This window comes from Struthio camelus, chromosome W, assembly GCF_040807025.1.
Source record: "Struthio camelus isolate bStrCam1 chromosome W, bStrCam1.hap1, whole genome shotgun sequence".
NCBI lineage: Eukaryota > Metazoa > Chordata > Aves > Struthioniformes > Struthionidae > Struthio > Struthio camelus.
Genome location: NC_090981.1, coordinates 67,454,490 through 67,477,864, shown reverse-complemented (window position 1 = coordinate 67,477,864; position 23,375 = coordinate 67,454,490). Strand labels below are relative to the sequence as shown.

General features: G+C 48.7%; 1 protein-coding gene across 3 annotated transcripts in view; it reads right to left on the bottom strand.

The window, feature by feature from the left end:
• The window catches only part of LOC104138483 (netrin receptor DCC), a 608,580-nt gene extending 588,335 nt beyond the window's left edge, over positions 1 to 20,245 (bottom strand). For all 3 annotated transcript variants that reach the window (XM_009666101.2, XM_068925912.1, XM_068925913.1), the window contains exon 1: positions 20,100 to 20,245. In XM_009666101.2, coding sequence (XP_009664396.2) covers positions 20,100 to 20,190 — 91 coding nt within the window. In that variant the 5' untranslated portion in view covers positions 20,191 to 20,245. The remainder of the gene's footprint in view (positions 1 to 20,099) is intronic.
• Positions 20,246 to 23,375: the final 3,130 nt, after the last annotated feature.

Below are 23,375 nucleotides of genomic sequence, written 5' to 3'. Positions count from 1 at the left end.
AAAGATGAATCAAGGAGAAGTGAGTTTGCCACAGCAAGGTGAGTGGCAGAGCCAGGGCAGAACCGTTGCTGACTGTCCAGCACCCTACAGACCAGAAAACTCCCCTGCTGGCAGGTCTATCCTGCCAGGTCATAAAAAAGGCCAAACTGAATCCCTCTTTCCTTCTTCAGTGGACTTTTCTGTCCCTGATACTTTGCTTCTGCTGTTGATGGGACCACACACAATTATTTATTCGATGAAAGCATGGAGAGGACTCAGGAAGATGTCTACTTTCCCTGTATGTTAATTTGAGACATAAACAAAGCAGCAAGATGAGCAGAAGGGCTGCTGGATTAGCATAGTCTTGCTACCAGGACTCCAGCTACCTAAAATATATGGTACAGTTCAAACCCATACTGCGGGTTTAGTGACATAGCCACTACAGGGAAGTTTATGGACCAATATTACAGAACAGCACACACCAGATGAAGACAGTGTTCACTTCTGTCTGAAAAAAAAAAAAAGAAGGGTATACGCAAGAAGCGTTTTACCGTAGATAGTGATTATGTTTATTATTCAGTCTTTGCTGTTCTTATTGTTATTTTTTCCTGCAGAAAAGGAACACCATTCATAAATAACATGAAGCGTCATGCACGTAGGGAGTATGCATGTAGAGGTAGGTATTTTTCCCCAAACTCATTAAGATGTGTGAGAAAAGCAATGACTGCAGAACATTAGTTTCCAGGAGAGGGATTTAATCTAACGGTAGCTTATCACAGGGGACAAGCCATCCACCTCCAGCTCTCGTTATGGGAGGTCCCTGATCCTGGCCAGCAGAAGAGCAGTGTGGGGAGCCGCTGAGTACTCCTCTGCATGTCGAGCACCGCAGCTCTGAGGGCAGGAGCCAGCCCTGCTTCAGCAGGCAGCAAGGTGAAACTCTGTGACAAAGAGCAGCTGGGACTGACCAGTCTTCATTCTCCATCAGCCAAAAGAGGATCATGCCCATCATACTACAGAAAGTGCCCACCAAACGGAAAAGAGGTCTTGCCATCAAAACACCTGTAACCTTCCCGCTTATTCAGTGACAGAGCAGGGAAGACACTGATGCATTTCCATCCAATATCACTAATCTAAATCAGCGGAAACTTCATGCTTCTTCAACCTCATGAGTACAGTCCATGCACAAGGCACAACCTAACAGTGTTTACTGCATGGAGCTTCTGGCCACCCAGGCATATGGCTGAACGAGACGTGGATTAACCAGGTCTGACTGCATTTAATTTATGACAGAAACAGCACAGTAGGAGCGGCAGCAAATCCTCTATGTGAGGGGGAATGAAGACACTGTTTCCCTTGATTAGAGAGAACAAGAGCTGGCAGATTTTTCTTGCTGTGTTTTGGCTCAAGAGAGCAAGTCCTGAACAGGGACATGTCCTGTTTTTTAGAAGATTTTAAAATGGCTTGCTTTAAGGATTTTAGATACTGTTGATATCATGAATAACTTTGTAAAGTTGCACCAGGAATTTCTGACTGGTCTCACTGCCCAAATAAACATTTTATGTAGCACTCCCGGTGGGCCAGCAACAGCAGGGACCAAACTCAGGTTGTCTACAAAGCCGAGGTAAAGCACCAGCTCAAAGCCCAGCTCTGTTCATAGAGGCTGATATCATACTAAAAGGGGCTCGACAGCCTCTTCTCCCAGTCACTGCTGTCATTAAAAAGCACCACACCGAGCCATGTTGCTGTGACCTATCTCTAGAAACAGCCACATCTGGAAGCAGCAGGCTTCATGGAGCTGGCTTGGTATCTCAACTTTGGATGTCCTTCTGTCATGTAAGAGGTGTACAGACATTGCCGCCTGTCCCTGAGGGGGCCTTCCTCCTGGCCACCTATAGGTCCCGAGAGTCCTTTCAAGAAAGGTTGTCAAAGGTGATTTGACTGCTCTTAGAAAGATCCCAGAAGATCTAGGTGGCTTCCTGTCAAGAGAGGATATTTTCTAGAGCTTTGGTCCCAGCAGACATTTGACCATAGTTTTCCAGTCCTTCATCTTTACAAAATTACAAAATAGAGGAAGAGAAATCAGCCGTTACAAAAGGTGATGTCATGTACCTTTACTCTGATATTGATTGCTCATTTGCAGTACTTTACACTAAAATAATGAGCAACCTAGAAATAGAAACATAACCAATCAATTATTCGTTCCCTCTAATTACTCAAAGCCAAATCTGGAGGAAATGTAGAATTCCACACCAGCTCCTGCAGTATATGAAAACACCTTTAGACCCTTACAAATAAGCGGGAAGGCACGGCATTGTGAAAAAGTTAAGTCCTTCCTCTCTGTTCCCTCTGTAGAGGGTCCCAAGGGCAGAGCAGCTGTCGGCTTTCCACTGAAGAGCTGGCACCAGACTACAGAGAAACATGCAGTGGAGCAGTACGGGCTCCTGAATGCTGCTGAATGCTACAAAGCTGTGCACCAAGTGAGTATCTTCAGAGAAGCTCCTCCAGAAGTTGGCTATGAGCCAAGAGAGCAGCAGGACGTAACTTCTGAGCAGAGAAATTGTGATGCACAGCCACTAAGCAGCCTGCAGCTTGCTGCAATACTCATCAGGAGCTGGGTACCAACAAATACAGTGAGCTGAACGTCTGAGCAGGTCATCCTCAGAAACCAGCAGAGCAGTCAAGAGTGAAGCACACAGCAGAAGAAGAGAAATGGTCAAGTGCAATCTCTGACCAGGCAGGCATTTTACTCGTTTGGGTCACCTGTGGAGAACCATCTCCTAAATTGAGGTATTTAAGCCCATTTTCTCCACCTATGAAAAGTCAGACAGAAGCACCCTCTTTTCTCTTGAATATCTATCTGCCTGCCGTTTATACTTTAGGATGCGAGAGGCTGAGGCTCAGACTCCTAAGCTGCCAAATTCAGAGCAGGTCCCTCTGTTTCCTGCTCTGATTCCTTCCTCAGTTCCTCCAATATGGACCTAAACTCTGCCCAACTACGGGACAACACAGTTTTGTGAGGTCAGCCAGCAGAAATGCAAGGTTAGGGCAGTGGCTGCACACTGTTTCTGAGCATCAGCTTGTCTAAATATTCCTGAGGATCTGCCCCAAAAGATTCCCAAGGGTACTAAATTCCATCCACATTCAGCAAAGCAGCCGCATACACGCTGGATTTTAGGGCTCTTAATTATATGGCAAAGTTAAGGATTATGTTAAGATTCTGCAGCGTAAGGCTCAGCCACAGCCTGCGTCCCTGGCTGCGACACACGTCCTCTAACCACATAAAGCCGCTCCGATAGCTCATGAGCTCTGAAGGGACATTTGCTTAAGCTTTTTATACAGATGCAGGATTTGGATTGTGCAGAATAGGATTTAAGCAAGTGTTTAATTTGTTCATGAACACGAGAGAATCTGTGTCTTTGTTTCACCTTGTACGCACGAGAACTTGAGGCTGTCGAAACACCTAAGAAACTGAAGACCAAACCGAATTTTAAGGGCTCGAAAACTTGGCCCTGTTTTTGTGCAAACAATAAGAAATGAGAACGTTGCTCCGCTGCGGTAGTGTTATAACTGTTGCAGTTGCAGAATAATATAATGGGAAGAGATTTTCATCTCACAGTGATTTCAACGTCAGATTGAATATTAACTAGCATGTTCATATAACACACTAAACCACCCATTTAAATTAAAGATCACAGATTTCAATCTAGAAAATACTGAATGCCTACAGCAAAATAGTCTTGTGAGACAGACATTTCCATCACAAAATACGAGAGATGTTATTTATATAAAGCTCAGGCTTAATGCGTTGCACATCAGTACTTCTCCCCCTCCACATTTACCGTCTTTGCTTATATAAAGCCAATCACTTCATGAAACACAGTGTATGAAAAGTATTCGGATTTCTACAGAAACTCATCTGGAATCAAATTTTACCAAATGGAGTACGTTCTTGTAAGACAGAAGCTGACACCTCTGCAGGTGTCCATAGAGCCAAAGGCCCGACACTAAACCCAAGCGTTCAACCTGGACTGAAACCTTCGGAGTGACCCGGGACTTATCGCGGTGCAACCCAGAGCAGCGTTTATGCCTCCTGCACCTGATTTTCTGTCCCAGCATTTCTACATGGGCGCAACCGCTTCAAGCTAAGGTTGCTGCTGTTTCCCCCTACCAGCAGAGAAGTTAGGGCAACAGAAGCTACTTTTCTAAGCTACTTTTTCCAGCACGTACTCAAAGTCCACTCATAACATCCACAGCTTTATTCATATTTCATGAGAAGCAGCTTTTACTAAGGCCCAGAATTAGAGGTCCTAGGGAAAACATTGAAAGAAAGGTAAGAGGCTGCTAAGGTAATAAAACTTGTTGGGAAGCAGTTTGGTGTGTATATAAATGCAGCGTGCGTTTTTTTCTTTCAAAGTCAAAGTTTACCTCACAGCAATTTCATCCCACAGCAATTTTCTAATCATTCATTAAAACATATTAATTGTATGTAAAATGCATAATTTATCTTTGTTTCGAAGTGAAAATAGAAAACCCCAGGGGGGCCAAAAGTTGGCATGAAATCATACTTCTGATTTATCTCTACAAAATCTGTCCTGAATACTGTTAATTATTGTAAGTTACAGGAAGAGATATCGAATTTCTGCCTGAAAACTTATTTTTAATGAATCTATGTGCTGATCATGAATATACAATATTTTAATAAAGCATTACACCTTTCAGTGAAAACGTGCATGATTCAACTCATTATACTTAGCTCACAAAGGCACATTTTTGCATGAAAGCCGAAACAATAGTCAGTGTTCATAATTCAAAAAATCCCACCCACCAACAAAAACAGCAGAAAACCCCGCTACACCGCGCTACGCGGTTTCATTATTCCTGTCTCCTCTTTTAATGAAGACATAGCACACCACTTTGTAGGCCTAATTTACACTATATATCAAAACTATGTGAAATTTTCTAATACTGTACAGGGGGAAGGAGATGATTGCTATTTCTACGGCTTTCAATGCACAGTATTATTTCAGTTTATGAAATCAGCATCTCTAGTGACAAAAGATTGCTGGGACATGTTTAATCTGGCAGCAAATTTCCAATTCGCAGAAGCCCAAATAATATCAGGACTATTTTATCCCCACCAGTAACAACTCAAATCTTCAGTTAAAGTCAAATCTTTCTACCTTGTGCGTCCAAACATTAGATCGCAATTTACAGGATAAAAGTAATTACCACAGTAGCGTTCACTTGCGTTTTTTCTTTCTGCTCTTCCAGTAGGTTGTTATTTTGGGCTTTTTTAACTACAGTCTACTGAGATTTTGCATTTTGTCTCTCTCATTGTAGATGCACGTGTGTGTACATCTACATTATATACACGTATGTGCACACACGTACACGCACAAGCAGGCAAAGTGTAGCTAGCCCAGGTGTATCTGAGATACCACAAGAACACACACACACACAATATAGCAATGCACGCACAGGGGAGCATGAACATTTATATAAACATATATATATACTCAACTCACCATATAGCATTTAAACCTCCGCTGCTCGCAGGACTGCATTTTATCCCCTGCCTACACATGCCCGACGCCCACAGAAGTTAACAGATGGCAAAACTTTGCCCACAGACCGCCAGGCCCCTGACAAACACCTGGAATGAAAGCACGATTTTGTCTAACCGAGCCCGTGGGACACGGCTGCCCGAACCTCAGACGCATCAGCCGTAATTCCTGGATAAGGCCATCGAAGCTGGTTTTCTCTCCCGGGTTCATCCTGAGCAGAGGAATGGGGGTTTTGGTACATCATTTGGGCTTAGCAGAAAACAAGCATTTTCTGAATCATTACACACTGTGTAACTGTGCCAACAATTATGCGCTTATCTATACAGCATGCTAAGGGGGGTTTTTTATATATATTTTTAAACCTGCTCAAGTGTAAGATCACCCAAATGCCCGCTTATATCATCAGGTCATGGAAACGACCGGTTTCCTGACACTCTAAAATACCAGCAGGGAAGGGGAGGAAATGTTCCCTCTCCCTGTATCTTTGCATACTACGAATACGAACAGCGACCTGCGATGCTGCGTTCACGGCGGAGCGACGGCACCTTGCAGGGGAGGAAGCGGCACCTCAATAAGCTGAATGTTTCTGCTAGTTTTGATCTATCATGCGCTCGTCCGCTGCCGCTCACCAGCGCGCACGCCGGCACGGGTGCAAACAGCGGTGGCACGGTTATTGCGAGGCTACACGCACTGACAGCTATGACACGCTCAGACACTGCTTTGCCTTTCGGTGAGGAAGGCAAGAGAGAAAATCCGTGTGTTTGTGTTTTGGTCGTTGTATACGGTCTTCATTTCAATCCGCGCTCACTGCAGAAAGACTAGCGGGAAACCGCCCCATTTTAGACACTGGCGGCAGGGATAGGTCCTGGTCCACTTCTGTCACAAGGACATCTGTGTTTATTTTATATTTAATTTCTCACTAAAAGAATAACACTTTGAAAAAAAAAAAAAAAAAAGGCACTGCCGTCACTCTCTCAAAGCAAACAGGTCGGCCCCCGCAGAGCTGCAGGAACGGCTGGAAAACCCTGGCCGAGGAAATTGCCTTGTGCTCTTTTCTAATGCACAGGAGAGCTTCTAGACTCGCAGCTCCTTCTCTTTGCCGTGATCTGGGAGACAACAAAGTTTCGAGAGGATCTTCCCTAACCCTCTGATAATAAGCATTTCCTTGCCTCTGCTTCCGCTAACAGATTCTCGCTTGAGGCATCTGCTGCTCCAAGGCAGGCTTTGATACGAGAGTCCCGCTGTCTGCAGTGCCCCTAATTACAGCAGCTCAGGTTTCTCGTTTGCCTCTGCTCTGCGCGCTAGGTAAATGCCACTAAGGTCACTTTGTTAATTCAATCCCAGGTCCACGTTAGAAATCATTTGCACAAGGCTGCAAAAGTCAGTGTGTTTTTTAATACTCCTGTTCAGGCTTTCCTAATACTGTACAGTCATAGGAGTACATTTCAATTGAAAAGGAGTGCAGAAGGTACCTTGCGAAGGCTAGTGTTCCCCACGATAGACAGACATCAAGGCAGGTAAGGTGATTCGTCACCTGGAGGTGACTATTTCTCTCTGTTGATTACTAAGGGAGCGTGCGGTGGCTCTGCCTCAGACAACTAGCGGCTAGGAACGTGAAGTTAAAAAGACACCCGTTTTCACAGGGTTTCACCTGGGTAGGTCCCAGCAGGCAGGGCTCCGTTCTGGCCAGGAACCAGAAGGGTTGATCCTTCCAGGGGCGTCGGGCTGGGGGGGGTCAACCATGGTCACTGTGCCCAACACACGACAGACACTCCATCCAAGAAGGTCTGGAGAACTTCCCGGCGTGCTGCGAACCACACGGCACTTCCCAGCACCCTTCCCGACACCTCCGTAAACCACAACGACGTGACCAGGAGCCGCAACTGCAGCACACCACCAGAGGAAAAGTGGGGATACTGATGTCCCTCAACGTCACAGACAACACCAGGGAGCCTAGCACACCCGAATCTACAGGAGGTCCCTGGCAATCCGGCCCCTGGGTAAAACTCCTCTCTGACCCCATATCAGCATGCTGTAAGTGCAGCGCTCTTGTGGGATGTACTGTCCCGCTCCCTACTCCTCTGCTTAAATCGCCTGTCAACCTAAGCAAAACTACGGCAGGACAAATAAAAGTACAAAGCAGGATACTGCAATAAGGCAGAAGCGCAGGACAGGACGGGTTCATTAGCTGCAACCCTTCCAGTCCCGAAAGCCGACAATTAAGCCCCGGCGTGGGAACACCATGGTTATCCCTGCAGCACAGTCTCCGAAGCGATGCTGTATCCGTGCCCCCGGTTTTGCCATCTGCCTTTTGTCTTGCCATTTTTATTCTGTGTGAGGTCACCACGCATCTGTTCAGAAGGTGCATTAATGAGCAGAAAAATGGCATTACAAGTGGTATAGTTACCTGTTGCAGCTCGAAGGCACACAGAAGGGTATTTTTCTCCTGCTCTTCAGCTTATTAGGGCTGAGAATACTGAGAAAATTGCCTCATGCAGTAAGAGAGGACTGAGGAAGGCCTTTAGCACTTACCCTTTTAAGACTAATGACCACAAAGAAGGAATGTTTTTTTCCGGTCATCATTTTGGCAGACATCAGCCCAAGATTTTTGGAAAATGTTTACGGATTATAATTGTAAAAGACCAGCTTCCTCCCAAGAGCCAGACAGGCCATTTCTAGGGATGGATTTTGGAAACGGTTAGCTGCTCACATTTTTATATTACTGAGTAATGTATATGCCATCAACAAATGCTCTACGAAAAATGAGAAACATTCGGATAAGTTGCTGACAGACAGTATACTAGGAAGCCAAATTCTCATTCATACAGTCACAGAATTACCTTTTAAAATCTAATTTACTGTCAAGCTAACTCTGTCCTCATTTGGAGCTTACTAGTGGTAGGATCATCAGCATTTTATGGCAGAAGCACATTACACTTGTGTGGTGTCTTTTTACCTACAGGAGTCTCAAAGCATTTTGCCATCCTTCATAGATGTTTGCAATTGTTCAGTGATAATTGTGACGAGCGTTCCTCCTCCTCATTAAACTTCTTGAATAAGCGGCAGCGGGACACTTCAAAGGCCATGGCAGTATCACAAAGCAGTTTAGGAAAATGAGATTTTAGAAGTGGGATGATTGAAAACCTGAAAGAAAATTAGAAAAAAAAATATATCGAAGAAGGGACTGGCCTCAGCATCAGGTTTAACAGCCTTATCTGTGCGAAGTGCCATGGGCCCTTTAGTCCCACAGCTCATCCATGAAGGAGCATTTGGGAAAAAAGACTTCTGAACCAGCATTCATTCAGCTGACTGTGAAAAAAGGGAAAGTTAACCTCAGCACCAGTAGCGACTGGCTGCATTTTTTGATGTTTTTTAGTCATGCAATGACCCAGACTGACCTTGCATAAAGGTTTGCTTATCCCTGACACAACCCATTTACCTACCATATGGGTATGAGTGGCAAAGCCTGGAGCCCAGCAAAAGGTGATGCACTGAAATTCCTCATGATGTAGAAGACGTCAAGAACAATCAGGACAAATGAATTAGTTATTGCTATCAGTTATTTGGCATATTAATGCACAGAGACAGATCTCATTTACTGAGGCACAGTCTGGCAATATAAATTATGGGACACGCAAATCCTATCACACTCCATATTTAAGGGCCATTTGAATTGTACTCAGGTAGTTTCGCTCATCCACAATCTGAGGAATGTGTTAATAAATACAGAACTGAATCACACCATTGATTTGTAAGGAGAATTTTCCATTAAAACCTGTCAAGAGTATTACTTAAAAAAAATTAATGATATAATACAGTCCAGGGTTCTGCTATAACAGACTACTGATGTTATAGCTCTCTAAGTCTCACAGTGATAGATAATCTTGCTTATTCGATATTGTCACTGTAGTATCTTCCTGCTGCACCTTTGCTGCAGCTGCAGGCCTCACTGCCACCAATACTAGATGATGTCCATCTGTGATGAACGCTGAATAAAATAGCCAGGAAGGAACCTACATCTTTTTTTTTTAACTTCCATGAGGGGCAATGTTTGATTGGCACGGACAGTATCTGCAACTCAGCAAAAATCCTGGAAATGCACCCCGATGGTACCACCACCCTCGGCTCCACACCAGTTTTTCTCTTTTCTTAACTTGTTATCCTGAGTCTCATGGTTTCAGTGTACTTTGAACAATAGCTGGTTTTGTAGTTATTACCAGCTGCACCTCTCATCTAGGGGTGTCCTGTGAACTGCGACACGAAAAGGAGGAATGAGGGGATTAAAGCATCAATAAGCAGGACTCAACACACAGGGATGCTCCTTGCGATTCTGCACTGATGGCCTCACTTTATAACAAGAATTTGTGACAAAGAGAGATTAAGCTTATGTAAGGAGCATGAGAAAAAAAAGCCAGAGTATTATTTTATTGCATGTTTGAGATTAAAACCATTCATACTTGATTCACAAAAAAAAAAAAAATTTGAAATGAAGTGACCATGCCAAGGGATTTGGGTGGCTTTAAGCCAGCATACCCATTTAAGTAGGAACCCTCCCCTACGTCAGGACTGGAAAACTTGCTCATTTTCAGTATTAAAACAGTCATGGTGTTGCCTCATTTGTGAACGGTTGGTTGAGCACAAAGCATTACTCACAACCTCAAGCGTCCGCTGTCCTTGCGGTGAGATCGGTTTCCACTGATTGTAATTGAGTTCTATTAATGATGTAATTCAATTACAAATCAAGATATAACTAATACTTTTAATAACATAGCACCAGCTTCTGACAAATTCCCTACACAGATGGAAAAGCTTGATAGAGTTACTGGTAACAGAATATCCCCCTCTGGAGAGATGTTAACAACCCTTTTAATATCAATATACACCTGCTATAGCAAAGCTGTTTGGTTACAGAGAATCAGTCTCTACGTGAGCATATAAAGAACACAAACGATCAACAACAAGTTGCTTTAAAAGGATTTTGCTGATGTGAAGGTGTCTCCACTGAAGTCAGGGAAGACTTATTCAGGTTGAGAATCTCACCTAACGTATTAGAGGAACCTTTTTCTCTCTTTTTATAATTGTGTAAAGCATTACAAGTTGATGGATTAAAAAAAAATCTAATTTATTTTCCATTACCGTGGGCCTCGAGAATTGGGTGGGCCGTATGGAAATACAGCTGTTTACCCCGGGCTCTCCTGGACCTTGCAGCCAGATGACCTTTACTTCAGACTAATAAAAACAAAGAATGAATAATATTTGCATGAGAGGAAGATCATACCAAACCACCACGTGTAACAGTCTCCATCAGAACTGAATATATGTCTCACCGCATACACATGCTATTCCCAAGCATATCGTTATTTTAATTCCCATGAAGTGAGTAGCCCTTTACTTTTCATGTCAAAACCTATTAGCATCTGAAACTTTAAAACCTAAAACCCCACGTTTTTTGTAAAAAGAATTGCACATACCAACAACCTCAGTCCCGCAGCACTTTAAAATTTTGTGCATGAACACTTTTTTCTAGGTATCCTTATGTTGGTGGTTTGCCAAATATCCTCTCACACGCTTGGCCTATGGGAGATATCAGCCACTTTATGCACATCTCTGTCACAGGCACAGAACATTTCTACATTTATAAATCACTGTGGACAGAGAAAAAAACCATGCTGACACTATTTAGCAATACGAAACAGTTTCCGTTTCGCATCCTCTTAATCATGAACTGTAAAATGAGAGCTGCCAGTTTCAGTTAACTTTATAACTCGCTTCATGCTGCTTCTCGTACGGGAGGACACGATATTCTTTGTATCTGGGGAAAACAGAAAGGTCTAGAGCCCCCTGTAAATAGATACATTAAAATCCCTGTATCCTTTTTAAAAGCAAAGTCTAAATCTAAGAGTGTTAACTACTTTCGTATGTATGGCAAACCGCGCTTCAATAATGCATCTAAACCTTTTCAATCTCCTGAACAGAAAACTTCGTAGGAAGCCAAAGCAAAATGGGTGAGTGTGAGCCTTTTTGACAAATTTATAAATAATATGCAGGAAATTAGGATAACCAGTCTTGCCAGTAGCAAGTTCAGCAGCATCTATAAAACAGCAAAGGAGGGCTGAACGCTGAAAAACGATCCGCACTTTGGACGAGAGAAACACTGTGTGAAAAGAAGCATGAAATTTGGAAGGTGGGTATGAAACTTGACGAATGAAGGGTAAAAAAAACCTGTATCACCACAACCAAATTGCTGTGAAAGGTCACTTCCAGCCACCTAGAGAAACAACCTCCCCCTTGCGCGAGAGGTCCCTTCCCCGGGGCACTCACTCGGGCCACTCTCTGCGAGGCTCAGCACAAACTCCCAACTAAAAAATGAACAAACTAACGTCCTCCAGAGAAGGACTTTCCAGTCCTTCACTGGGCTCTTACACAAGCACCAAGACAGTGACAAACTAAACCGCAGCCTAGCGAGAAGGCACAGCACTTCTCCAGCAGTCAAAAACGTTCAGAAACAGGCTCATGCGTCTGGGTCACACCACGGCCAGGGCTTGTTACGAGTCCTCAGCACTGGGGAACAGTGCAGGGAAACTTTTAAGAGCTTTTCCTTTCCCCTCCTCCCTGTGAGCCTCAGAAGGCAGAGGAGAAAACAGGGAATATGGGCTACGCAGAGAGCCACAGAGCCCTTTTAAGTTTTTCTCTTTTTTTCCGCTCTTGCTTCTAAAAGCAAAAGAAGAGTGGATATTGTGGATAGAGACCCCCCCCCCCCCCCAAAGTGCTTTTAAAATGCTGTTAAGTCTTTGGCTAGTGAAGGGAAGAGCGTCAGAGAGAGAATCAAAGAGGAAGGAGGTCAGCATGTGAACTGTGTACCAAATGAGCCCTTTTCGGTAGCTACAGGCCGAGGATGAAACGCTCAGTTCAGCTTGGCACCTACCAGGATCCCCACGACAACCCACTCCTTGCTTATAAGTTGATTCGACTTACAAGGAAGCACCATTCAGCTTTTAATTACAATGCTTTTGGGAGGCCCGCCTTTAGAAAGAAACACTTTATGCAATTATATCAATTGACCTTGTCCAGAGCCATCATCTTGCCTCTAATTACTGCTCTCAGAGCTTTACAGCCAGACGGAAATGCCCACCAGTCTAGCTGCAGGTCACGCAGTTGTCACAAGCCTTCAGACACTTTCAGAACAGAGACTTCTGAGATTTGCTAAACTAGATTTGGCTGCTAGATGCTCTCCTTTTATGTTCCTCCTCAAGACAAACTCCAAGAAAAAGGGACAAAGAACCTGGACTAAGCATCTGCGACAATATTTCTGAGGTCTGTTGCTAGATATCCTGAGAGCAACTGCCTCATCATATGACACAATCAAATGATTCCTCTTTTAATGGAAGCATCATCTGTGTAGCAAAGCTCCCATCCTGGCCGCAGGATCTCAAGCTCAAGCACAAGCACAAGTATATCATACACAGGACTCAAGTCAAGATTTCTTCTCAGTTGCTTTCCCTTGAGACTCACATCTGTGAGAGGAAACACTGAAGGAAGGTACGTGGTAGGAGTAAACAAAAACTTGGGAAACAGAAGGCAAGAATGGAGCTACTATAGTTTGGGGCGGGGGGGAAGAAAAGCAATAAGCAAAGAGAACTTGGAAAGGCAGACTTGTAGCTCCTCACCTGTGGAGGAGCACAGGCAGTCGCCATCTGTGAAACATCTGAAGTCTCTACTGACCCATAGGGTATATAGAACATGGACACCCGGCTACGCAACTGCTATTATAAAAAAATGATAAAAGCATGAACGAGGAGCCTGTCATTCACTGTAGAGCTCTTCTAGCGATAAAAGAGCTGACCTGAGTTCAGCTAATCTCCAGAACCTCTCAAGAGCAGCAAAACCCTGCAATTCGCAGAGATCTCTCTTCGCTCCCCAGTGCACGGCCTCACCTCCCACGGTTCGGACCACCTTCTGCAAGTGCCATGTCTGAGATCTCGCTAAATCCAATGTTTCACAACACAGTGCCATGTCAAATGCCAAACTACCCTACCCTCTTCTACTAAAGCAGAGAAACACACATTTTCATAAATACTTGGATGGGTTGGATGGGGGGGGGGGGGTTATATCACTGTCCAGGAAGATGTGTGCATAGATCAAGGAAATTCTCTGTGCAGCAGCTTTGTTGTATCCTTCACCTATTTTTGTGATGCCTTGTTCTTGCTGTAAGACCCCAGAAGGAATGCCACTGAATATCCATTTCAATGAGTCCAATTTCTCAGAAGTTCAGGACTCCATTTCCCAAGACAACATAAAACTGGTATCAAAGCTCTGGAAAAGGCAAAGTGCTGCAGAAAAAGAGTGGTTCCAGGCTCACCTTCAGATCCTGGCTCCACAAAGAACAACCTCAGCTGGCTTTGGGGACCAGGCCCTGGAAGAGCCACGAGTACAAATTGTATACTGTATGTCCCTGCTATTATGTCTTAAAATCCTTTTAAAGATGTATAGCAAAGGATTTTGTACCAGCTGATACCGGGAATGGTCTCATCGATTCTCCACGCATACATGCTTATTTAACGTGTGATGGTTGTTGTCTGTTCACCTTCAGCTTCCAAGCTGGGAGAGGAAGCACCTTGTGAACCTTCCAGCACAGGAAAGTAGGGCCATGTGCTAGGTACACATGATCAACCAGGAAAACTCATGAAGCACCAAAAAAGTAAACAAAATCATCAAAACATCTTTAGTCTCTGTGTTCTAAACTATGCTTTAAAGGACAGGAAGATACTCAGTTTTCAGATGGTAATGCAATTTCCAAGGAGATATTATTCCTTCAGCTTCTCTGTTTGACAACCGATATTTTGCTGAAACTCTGGGCAGCAATTTAGAATAGTTTTCAATGTATTTTGAATACTTCAGAGCGTTTATAAAATTACAGCACATATTGGCATTACCATCGACATATGACTGCCATCAACAGAGATAGAATTGGAGACATTTAACTCTGTGTTTATCATGCCTCTCTGAGATTTAGCTTCCTTTAGAGCACAGACATCTACAAACTATTGAGCGAGACATTCTGCGATTAGCCCAATTTAACTGTAGCCCTTCACATAAAAGCTGAAATCGAGAAACATTTGCAGAAAGAAACAATTCCAGTGGGTTTACAATTATTGGATACGTTATCTTTCAGGATGAGCATACTCTATCAATAGTGAATTTACCATTGGAAATCAGAAGCTACACTTCACTTTCAGTCATTGCTTTTCACAAAATAAAGCTAATTTGGCAGGTTTTTTTTACAGGAAGCTGTAGAGCAGACCCAAAAGGAGCAACTCTCAAATGCCTGAGGCTCTCCACCCATATTAAAAGGGGACTCCCAAGCATCCTGAACATTGTAAAGAGAAGACTACAGTTGCTTTTCATCAGCAAAAAAGGTAAAACAGACCATGACGTTTACAGAAAGGAACAGGGAAGAGGAGCTACGTAATGGACACAGTAAGTAGATTTTTCCATGAGGATCAGAAACAATAACAATTTAAGCCATCCCCACAAGAACATTTCAGAAGAAATTCCTTCAAGTGAACATGAGAAATATTGAAGAGAGATATTCCTGATACAAGATGGCATAAATACCAGTACTAAAGCTTGTTCCCCACGCGCAGCCCAGCCTGCGACTCTGCCTCTCAGCTCTGCTGAGGAAGACTGTGGCACCTATTTTTTCGGCAGCCCAAATCTCTGACCGACATAAACAAATCAAAGGATTCCTTTGGGCAAATCGCAAATGAGGTTGCTCTGAAATTCCTACAATAGCAAACAGCTATAATAGCAATAGCTCCTGGAGAGACAACTCTTTGGTGGGAGCGGAGACCTTGCAGCTCCCTGCTGTTGACCGCAGCCAAGCCCCAGCTCCTGCTCTTGCTAAGAGGCAGGAGTAACCCCGTTCAGTGCAGCGAGGCAGGGCCGGTGTAAAAGTGATATAAGTGAAATTAGAACAGGGCCCAGCGTATTTACTTTGGATTGCAATGGAAATATAAAATTTAGGTCAAAGTTTCCCCCAGGGGATAATTTTAACAGAGCAAGTGAATTTTTTGCCTTTAGTTAATTAATCATGAAAGCCTCGGTGGAATTTGTCAGTATACTTTTTATTCAGGCAAGGCCAACATTGTAAGAATTTACATCCGTTTGCATTACGACAAAGAGACTGGCTGCACTGACTCCCTCTACCAACAATTCCACGTTTCAGCGGAAGGGAAAATTAGAAATGTGAAAATGTGTTCCTCTCTTTGAGTACCAGTTTCTTCCACCACCGTTTTGTTCTATATATGAAGGGACTAACGTATGGATATGGCACCAACCGATGGATTTTCCATAGCAAACATGAAACTAGAAGGTACCTGCTGGCTCATTTGTAGCCTTTGGGCCTGCTTGTCCCTACAGCAGCACTGCAACACACTTAGCGCTTGTCTTCAACTTGCATGAAGGGGAGCCAGTGATCTTTAGTTTGGCAAGGCTCTAAAACAGCAGGGGCAACTTCTTTCGCAGTTTACTCGTATTGGCACATTTGCTGAAGTCTCTCCAATAGTCTCTTCTATGAAGAACGTAGGTGCGAATCCATTACAGCGTTTTACTCTTGGAGCTGTCGCGCCATGCAAGCAGCCATCCCGGAAACAGACTCAATTGTGTAGCATTATTTTCTCCCATAAAAATTACATTTAAGAAATCATTGCTGGCCCTCTAAAGGACATCTGGTAGAAAATACGTGTACCGAGCAACTGATGAACGGCTCTGAAAGAGTTATTTTAGCTGTCATGTCACAGAAAGAACTGACAGTGCTCTCCTGTTGGAAGAAGCCAAGCCAGGCATCATAGCCAACGTACATGCCAGGGGCTGCGCTCGGGCAGAGCCCAGGTTCCTGCAGCACGGCGTTAAACAACAAGCTGGCGGGAAACACCAAACCTTGCACAGCACAAGTCTTTTGCCAGTCAAATAATAAGGCAGGACCACGATGCAAAACTAGGCTTTTCTGTCCCTTCGAAGCAGAGTGAGATCGGGTAGATTGGGAGAAGGCGGCAATTGCTTCTCCATCTCCATATGGGCTGTTTCAAGGACATTCAAATCATGGCAGCGTACTGGTTCTCAACTTAAATGCAGGCAGATCACATGAAGAGCTCACTTGGATTTCAAGTTAGTATCTGGAATGAGCAGTTCCCAGAGATTTTCTTCTCTAAGTTTGAGAAGCACAGACCTATTCATTAATCATTTGGTCCTGGGAGCCCTCACTGCAGGCCATGATCCCGCTGAGAATTTGCATAGCAAAGAAAAAGAAACTTTCTGCCCCAGAGATCATAAAGTGTTAGCGTAAATCAGGGAATCAAAGACGGGTTCAGACAAACAGAAATGCAAGGAGAGTATCTTGATGGCGCTGTCACGTCTTGGGCCCTGCAACAGGCAGTTCACGCTAGGTTTTGTATTGGGAAGGAAAAGCGAGTGATATTCAAGGAAAAATGAACTACATGTGAAATCCGGACCTTATTAAAACTGGCATAATCCCACTGAACACAAATATTCCTGATTGTGTATTTGAAGTCAGCATTGGTCCTGAATCTATATGACCTCGGAAAAGGGGGAGTGAGGACAAAAAGATGCAGCACAAGAAGAACTGTATACAAAAATAGTCAAGAAACTATAGAAAGAAAAAAAAAAAACCACTCGAACATAAATTGCTCATCCTCAGTTAAGCTCATTTCCATTCTTAAAAATAGGCTGTGGAATGTGTTGAGGCTACCACACTCATATAATGCATGTGGTGGTTCACATGCCTCCTGACACAGAGGGCAACCAGACTGCCTGTGAAATGGATGCTGTGACAGGTCACTGTTGATTTATACTGCACCACTCACAGAAGAAGTGATTGCCATAGTACCCAGACATCGCAAGGCTCTGACACGCTGCACTAATACGAAATTTCTCACCAAGATGTGGTGGGATTCAAAAAAACAAGCATAGAAGCCATTCCAAAAATACCTTTGCGATTGGGTTAAGTTTCCCCCCGTAGACAAAAAAAAGGGGAAAGTTTTGTGTGGCTCCTTTAATATGCACACAGAACAATTCCTGCAGCGCTGTAACCATTCCGTACTACATACTTTACATGTGCTTTTATCAGCAAGACGGTTTTCCATGACCTCTTTCCAAAACAGCAAACATCGCCCATCATCTGTTGTTCCCTCCACGTATATATTTTTAGCCAGGAAAAGTCCTAGGTTGCATTTCACTTTTCGTCTCTTCCCCGTAGACATTCGCTACCTTACAGACAATAAATAGCAAAGTAAAGGTGAAGGACTCGATCCGGGCACGTTCCTTCTCCCGCGCCGACCCGGCGCGACGCTGGCCTTTGCTACCAAAGTTTTGGAGGAAGCCGGCCGCCTCCGCGCCAGCGTGGGGCTGAGCTCGGGAGCTCAGCAGGGCAGGACGCGGCCCCATTGTGCCGTGGCTCCAGGAGCCCTTTGTTAGCGGCGTTCGCAGCCTGCCCGGGGCCCGGCGCGCGGGGACCATGCCAAGCCGAGACCGCCCGGCCGCCCCCGGAGACGCTCCCTTCCCCGCCGGCCCCCGGCACGGGAAATCGCCGCCCCGGGGAGGAACGGGAGCTCCGCGATTAACGAGCAGGGGCCACGGCCCCGTGAGCAGCGTCGCCGGAGAGGGGCAGCGTCCGTCCGCTTTATTTTCTGTCGTGGGTTGACTCGGGATGGCGAAAAGCAGGCTTGGAAAAGCAGAAACGCGCGGCAGCCCCCGGGGGCTGGATCACAGGGAAAACTTTGCACGTTTGCGCAGAGCAAGGGATTTGGCGCAAGGCAAAAATGCCAGCCTTCGACAAGCAGCGGATCACAGGCAGAGAGTACAAGCACAACGGATACGTTCAGCTAGACAACAGCCTGATTCATCCACATACTACCAAACAATACCATTCCCCCTGCCGTGCCATGAAAGCAAGGGGTTTGCAGCACGTCTGGCCCCTGACCTAGCACAGGGCTCCCTGCGCCCTCCTCCTCCTAGGAGGCACTCGCTCCATCTCAGCATCCGCCAGCAAAGAAGCCTGCAAGTCAATCATCCTTCAAGGAGGAGGATCGCTGACATGTCTCCCGTCTACTCGCCTTTAAGCTGGCAACGCAAGAGAGACACCTATTCATCACGCTGCCCTGACTGCCCCCGTGCCACCTTCCACGCGAGTTAACTGCAGAGGACAAGGCTGGGGGACGCACAGGCGCACGCACACACGCTCACACACAAAATAAACCTCCTTGTTTCCCAAAGAAGCATCGGCCAGTTTACTTGCCAACTCCCCCAAATAAGAACAATCAACAAACATATCCGTTTGTGTAAAGGGAGCACCACCTCCAGGAGCTATCTGAGGCACTTCCATTTGCATACAGCTGATAACCTGCCCGTTGCTACAAGACAGCAAGAAGATCTTTTTTGCAAAGGCTTCGCATGCAGCACTTTCCCCATTACAAAAATCTGCTCCAGCGGTCGAGTGCGTGTGTGCGGTGGTGGGGAGTTGGTTTCTATTGTTCATCAGTAGCTGCTGTGAAAGCAGCGTGCCCAAATGGGTGTTTATTTCCTTTTTTTTTTTTGCGTTTTTCAGGCTCTCTTTTCCCAAGGTTTCTCCTAGTCAAGTGTTCCTCATTTTCCTTGGGAGAAAATAAAATGACCCCTGGAGAATAATATTTCCTTGCGTGCATCTCCCTCCACCATGCGCTCACACCCCTGGTCTCCTGCAAATCAAAGCTGCACTTTCTTAGTTCCTAGCACTTCTTGGCTAACGCTCCCTTTTCCCTTTTCTTTCCGTCTTAATAGAAGATTTCTCCTTAAATCTGAGCTCTTCTCCACCTTCTGCACAGGCAGCCCCAGAGCATCCCAGTGTCAATTCCCTCTTTTCTCCTCTCTACCCCAATTCCACACACAACTGGCTTTGCCATTTTTAATTAGAAAATGTGCCTGCCAAGTGCAGAGGTGCAATCCCGAAGAACTGCAATCTAATAGAGTTGGAAGATGCCTTGCCGATAACCGCATTTTCTGGCTTGCTAACTCATCTTCTGCTTTTATTCATTTACTCAGCGAATGATACCTCCCCCCCCCCTTGATTTCAGTACATAGACCCGAACAGCTACAGGCGAATACATCCGATTGCAAGCACGATCAGGTGCAAAAGAGAACGTGAACTAACCCCCATCACCACCACTGTACACACACACACACGTATTATGTCACCTCCTTCCACAATTTCTCCTTTATTTTTTTTACAGATTTCCCTCTTTTCAGCGCTCCCCTTCCTTGCCAAGGCTGCCCAAGGTGCTTCTAACCCCGCTTCCCTCTTCAAATCTGCGAGAAGTGGCTGCAACAGCTCCCACCGGCGAGCAACAAAAACACCAGACCCTCAAAACACACCGAGATCGGGGAGGGCGAAAAAAAGTCCATCCGCACACGAGCGGCAGACCCGTCGCCTTGGGTCCCGCAGGGAAAAAAATCACCCCCTGTCCCCAGCGTGCAAAGGCAAACACGGCAGAGACGACGACTTACCGGCGACTCGAAGATGCGGGCTGAGCAGCGTAAACCCGAAGAACAGAAAAGCCAGCTTTGGTACCCAAACACATCCGAGACTATTCTCCATATTTCAACACACACCTACGGATGTGGGTCCTGAGTAGGAGCAACCACCACACATGCACGCCGAGCCCCTTCTGCCTCCTCTTCTTGGGGGGGGGGGGGGGGGGTCGGTCCCTGCTGACAGGGCTCAGCGGAGGCGGCTGGGGTGCGGAGGGAGGGGGGGAAAAAAAAAGTTACATTCAGTCCAGGAGCCTCCGAGCTCGCCAATGTGTCAGGAAACTAACTCAAGGAGACGGGGAAGGATGGGGAAGGGTCCTCCCACTGCTGGAAAACCAGACATAGAGAAAAACCCTGCCAAAAAAAAAGCTGTCCAGCACGCATCAAAAGAGTCGAGGTCGCTCCATTTCCAACGCTGCGCGAAGTGAAAAAATAAAAACGGCAATAATTAAAAAAATATATATATATAGATATATACGTGCAGATGCACGGAGAAAAGACGAATACAAAAGGGAAACCTTGTGGCTTTTCCTCCTTGCCGACAGATGCGTTTAAAAGGCGCAGCGGGGGGGGGGGGGGGGGGCTGCGCCGCTCTCACTTGTTAGCGGCGGCGGCGGCGGCCAGGGAGGGGGCGGGCGGCGGGGCCGGGGGCGCCGCGGGGCCGGGGCCGGCGCTGAGCGCGGCGGCGGGGGGGGGGGGGGGGGGGCGGCGGCAGCGAGGCCGCCGCAGGACGGAGCCCGCCGCGCTCGGCAGCCGCCGCCGCAGCAGCGCGCCCGCGGGGGAGCGGCGGCGCCCTCTGGGGGCCGCGCCGGGAACCGCCGCCGCCGCCGCTGCCCGCGCTGCCGCTCCGCCGGGCTGCCTGCTGCCTCTGCACCTGACCGCGCTGCTGCGCTGCCTGCGCTGCCCTGCTGCCTCTGCACCTGACCGCGCTGCTGCGCTGCCTGCGCTGCCCTGCTGCCTCTGCACCTGACCGCGCTGCTGCGCTGCCTGCGCTGCCCTGCTGCCTCTGCACCTGACCGCGCTGCCTGCGCTGCCTGCGCTGCCCTGCTGCCTCCGCACCTGACCGCGCTGCTGCGCTGCCTGCACTGCCCTGCTGCCTCTGCACCTGACCGCGCTGCTGCGCTGCCTGCGCTGCCCTGCTGCCTCTGCACCTGACCGCGCTGCTGCGCTGCCTGCGCTGCCCTGCTGCCTCTGCACCTGACCGCGCTGCCTGCGCTGCCTGCGCTGCCCTGCTGCCTCTGCACCTGACCGCGCTGCCTGCGCTGCCTGCACTGCCTGCACTGCCTGCACTGCCAGGCTGCCCTGCTGCCTCTGCACCTGACCGCGCTGCTGCGCTGCCTGCACTGCCCTGCTGCCTCTGCACCTGACCGCGCTGCCTGCGCTGCCTGCGCTGCCCTGCTGCCTCCGCACCTGACCGCGCTGCCTGCGCTGCCTGCGCTGCCCTGCTGCCTCTGCACCTGACCGCGCTGCTGCGCTGCCTGCGCTGCCCTGCTGCCTCTGCACCTGACCGCGCTGCCTGCGCTGCCTGCACTGCCTGCACTGCCTGCACTGCCAGGCTGCCCTGCTGCCTCTGCACCTGACCGCGCTGCCTGCGCTGCCTGCACTGCCTGCACTGCCCTGCTGCCTCTGCACCTGACCGCGCTGCCTGCGCTGCCTACACTGCCTGCACTGCCCTGCTGCCTCTGCACCTGACCGCGCTGCCTGCGCTGCCTGCACTGCCTGCACTGCCTGCATTGCCGGGCTGCCCTGCTGCCTCTGCACCTGACCGCGCTGCTGCGCTGCCTGCGCTGCCCTGCTGCCTCTGCACCTGACCGCGCTGCTGCGCTGCCTGCGCTGCCCTGCTGCCTCTGCACCTGACCGCGCTGCCTGCGCTGCCTGCGCTGCCCTGCTGCCTCTGCACCTGACCGCGCTGCCTGCGCTGCCTGCACTGCCTGCACTGCCTGCACTGCCAGGCTGCCCTGCTGCCTCTGCACCTGACCGCGCTGCTGCGCTGCCTGCGCTGCCCTGCTGCCTCTGCACCTGACCGCGCTGCTGCGCTGCCTGCGCTGCCCTGCTGCCTCTGCACCTGACCGCGCTGCTGCGCTGCCTGCGCTGCCCTGCTGCCTCTGCACCTGACCGCGCTGCCTGCGCTGCCTGCACTGCCCTGCTGCCTCTGCACCTGACCGCGCTGCCTGCGCTGCCTGCGCTGCCCTGCTGCCTCTGCACCTGACCGCGCTGCTGCGCTGCCTGCGCTGCCCTGCTGCCTCTGCACCTGACCGCGCTGCTGCGCTGCCTGCGCTGCCCTGCTGCCTCTGCACCTGACCGCGCTGCCTGCGCTGCCTGCGCTGCCCTGCTGCCTCTGCACCTGACCGCGCTGCCTGCGCTGCCTGCGCTGCCCTGCTGCCTCTGCACCTGACCGCGCTGCTGCGCTGCCTGCACTGCCCTGCTGCCTCTGCACCTGACCGCGCTGCTGCGCTGCCTGCGCTGCCCTGCTGCCTCTGCACCTGACCGCGCTGCTGCGCTGCCTGCGCTGCCCTGCTGCCTCTGCACCTGACCGCGCTGCCTGCGCTGCCTGCGCTGCCCTGCTGCCTCTGCACCTGACCGCGCTGCCTGCGCTGCCTGCGCTGCCCTGCTGCCTCTGCACCTGACCGCGCTGCTGCGCTGCCTGCGCTGCCCTGCTGCCTCTGCACCTGACCGCGCTGCTGCGCTGCCTGCGCTGCCCTGCTGCCTCTGCACCTGACCGCGCTGCCTGCGCTGCCTGCGCTGCCCTGCTGCCTCTGCACCTGACCGCGCTGCTGCGCTGCCTGCGCTGCCCTGCTGCCTCTGCACCTGACCGCGCTGCCTGCGCTGCCTGCGCTGCCTGCACTGCCCTGCTGCCTCTGCACCTGACCGCGCTGCTGCGCTGCCTGCGCTGCCCTGCTGCCTCTGCACCTGACCGCGCTGCTGCGCTGCCTGCGCTGCCCTGCTGCCTCTGCACCTGACCGCGCTGCTGCGCTGCCTGCGCTGCCCTGCTGCCTCTGCACCTGACCGCGCTGCTGCGCTGCCTGCGCTGCCCTGCTGCCTCTGCACCTGACCGCGCTGCCTGCGCTGCCTGCGCTGCCCTGCTGCCTCTGCACCTGACCGCGCTGCCTGTGCTGCCTGCGCTGCCCTGCTGCCTCTGCACCTGACCGCGCTGCTGCGCTGCCTGCGCTGCCCTGCTGCCTCTGCACCTGACCGCGCTGCCTGCGCTGCCTGCGCTGCCCTGCTGCCTCTGCACCTGACCGCGCTGCCTGC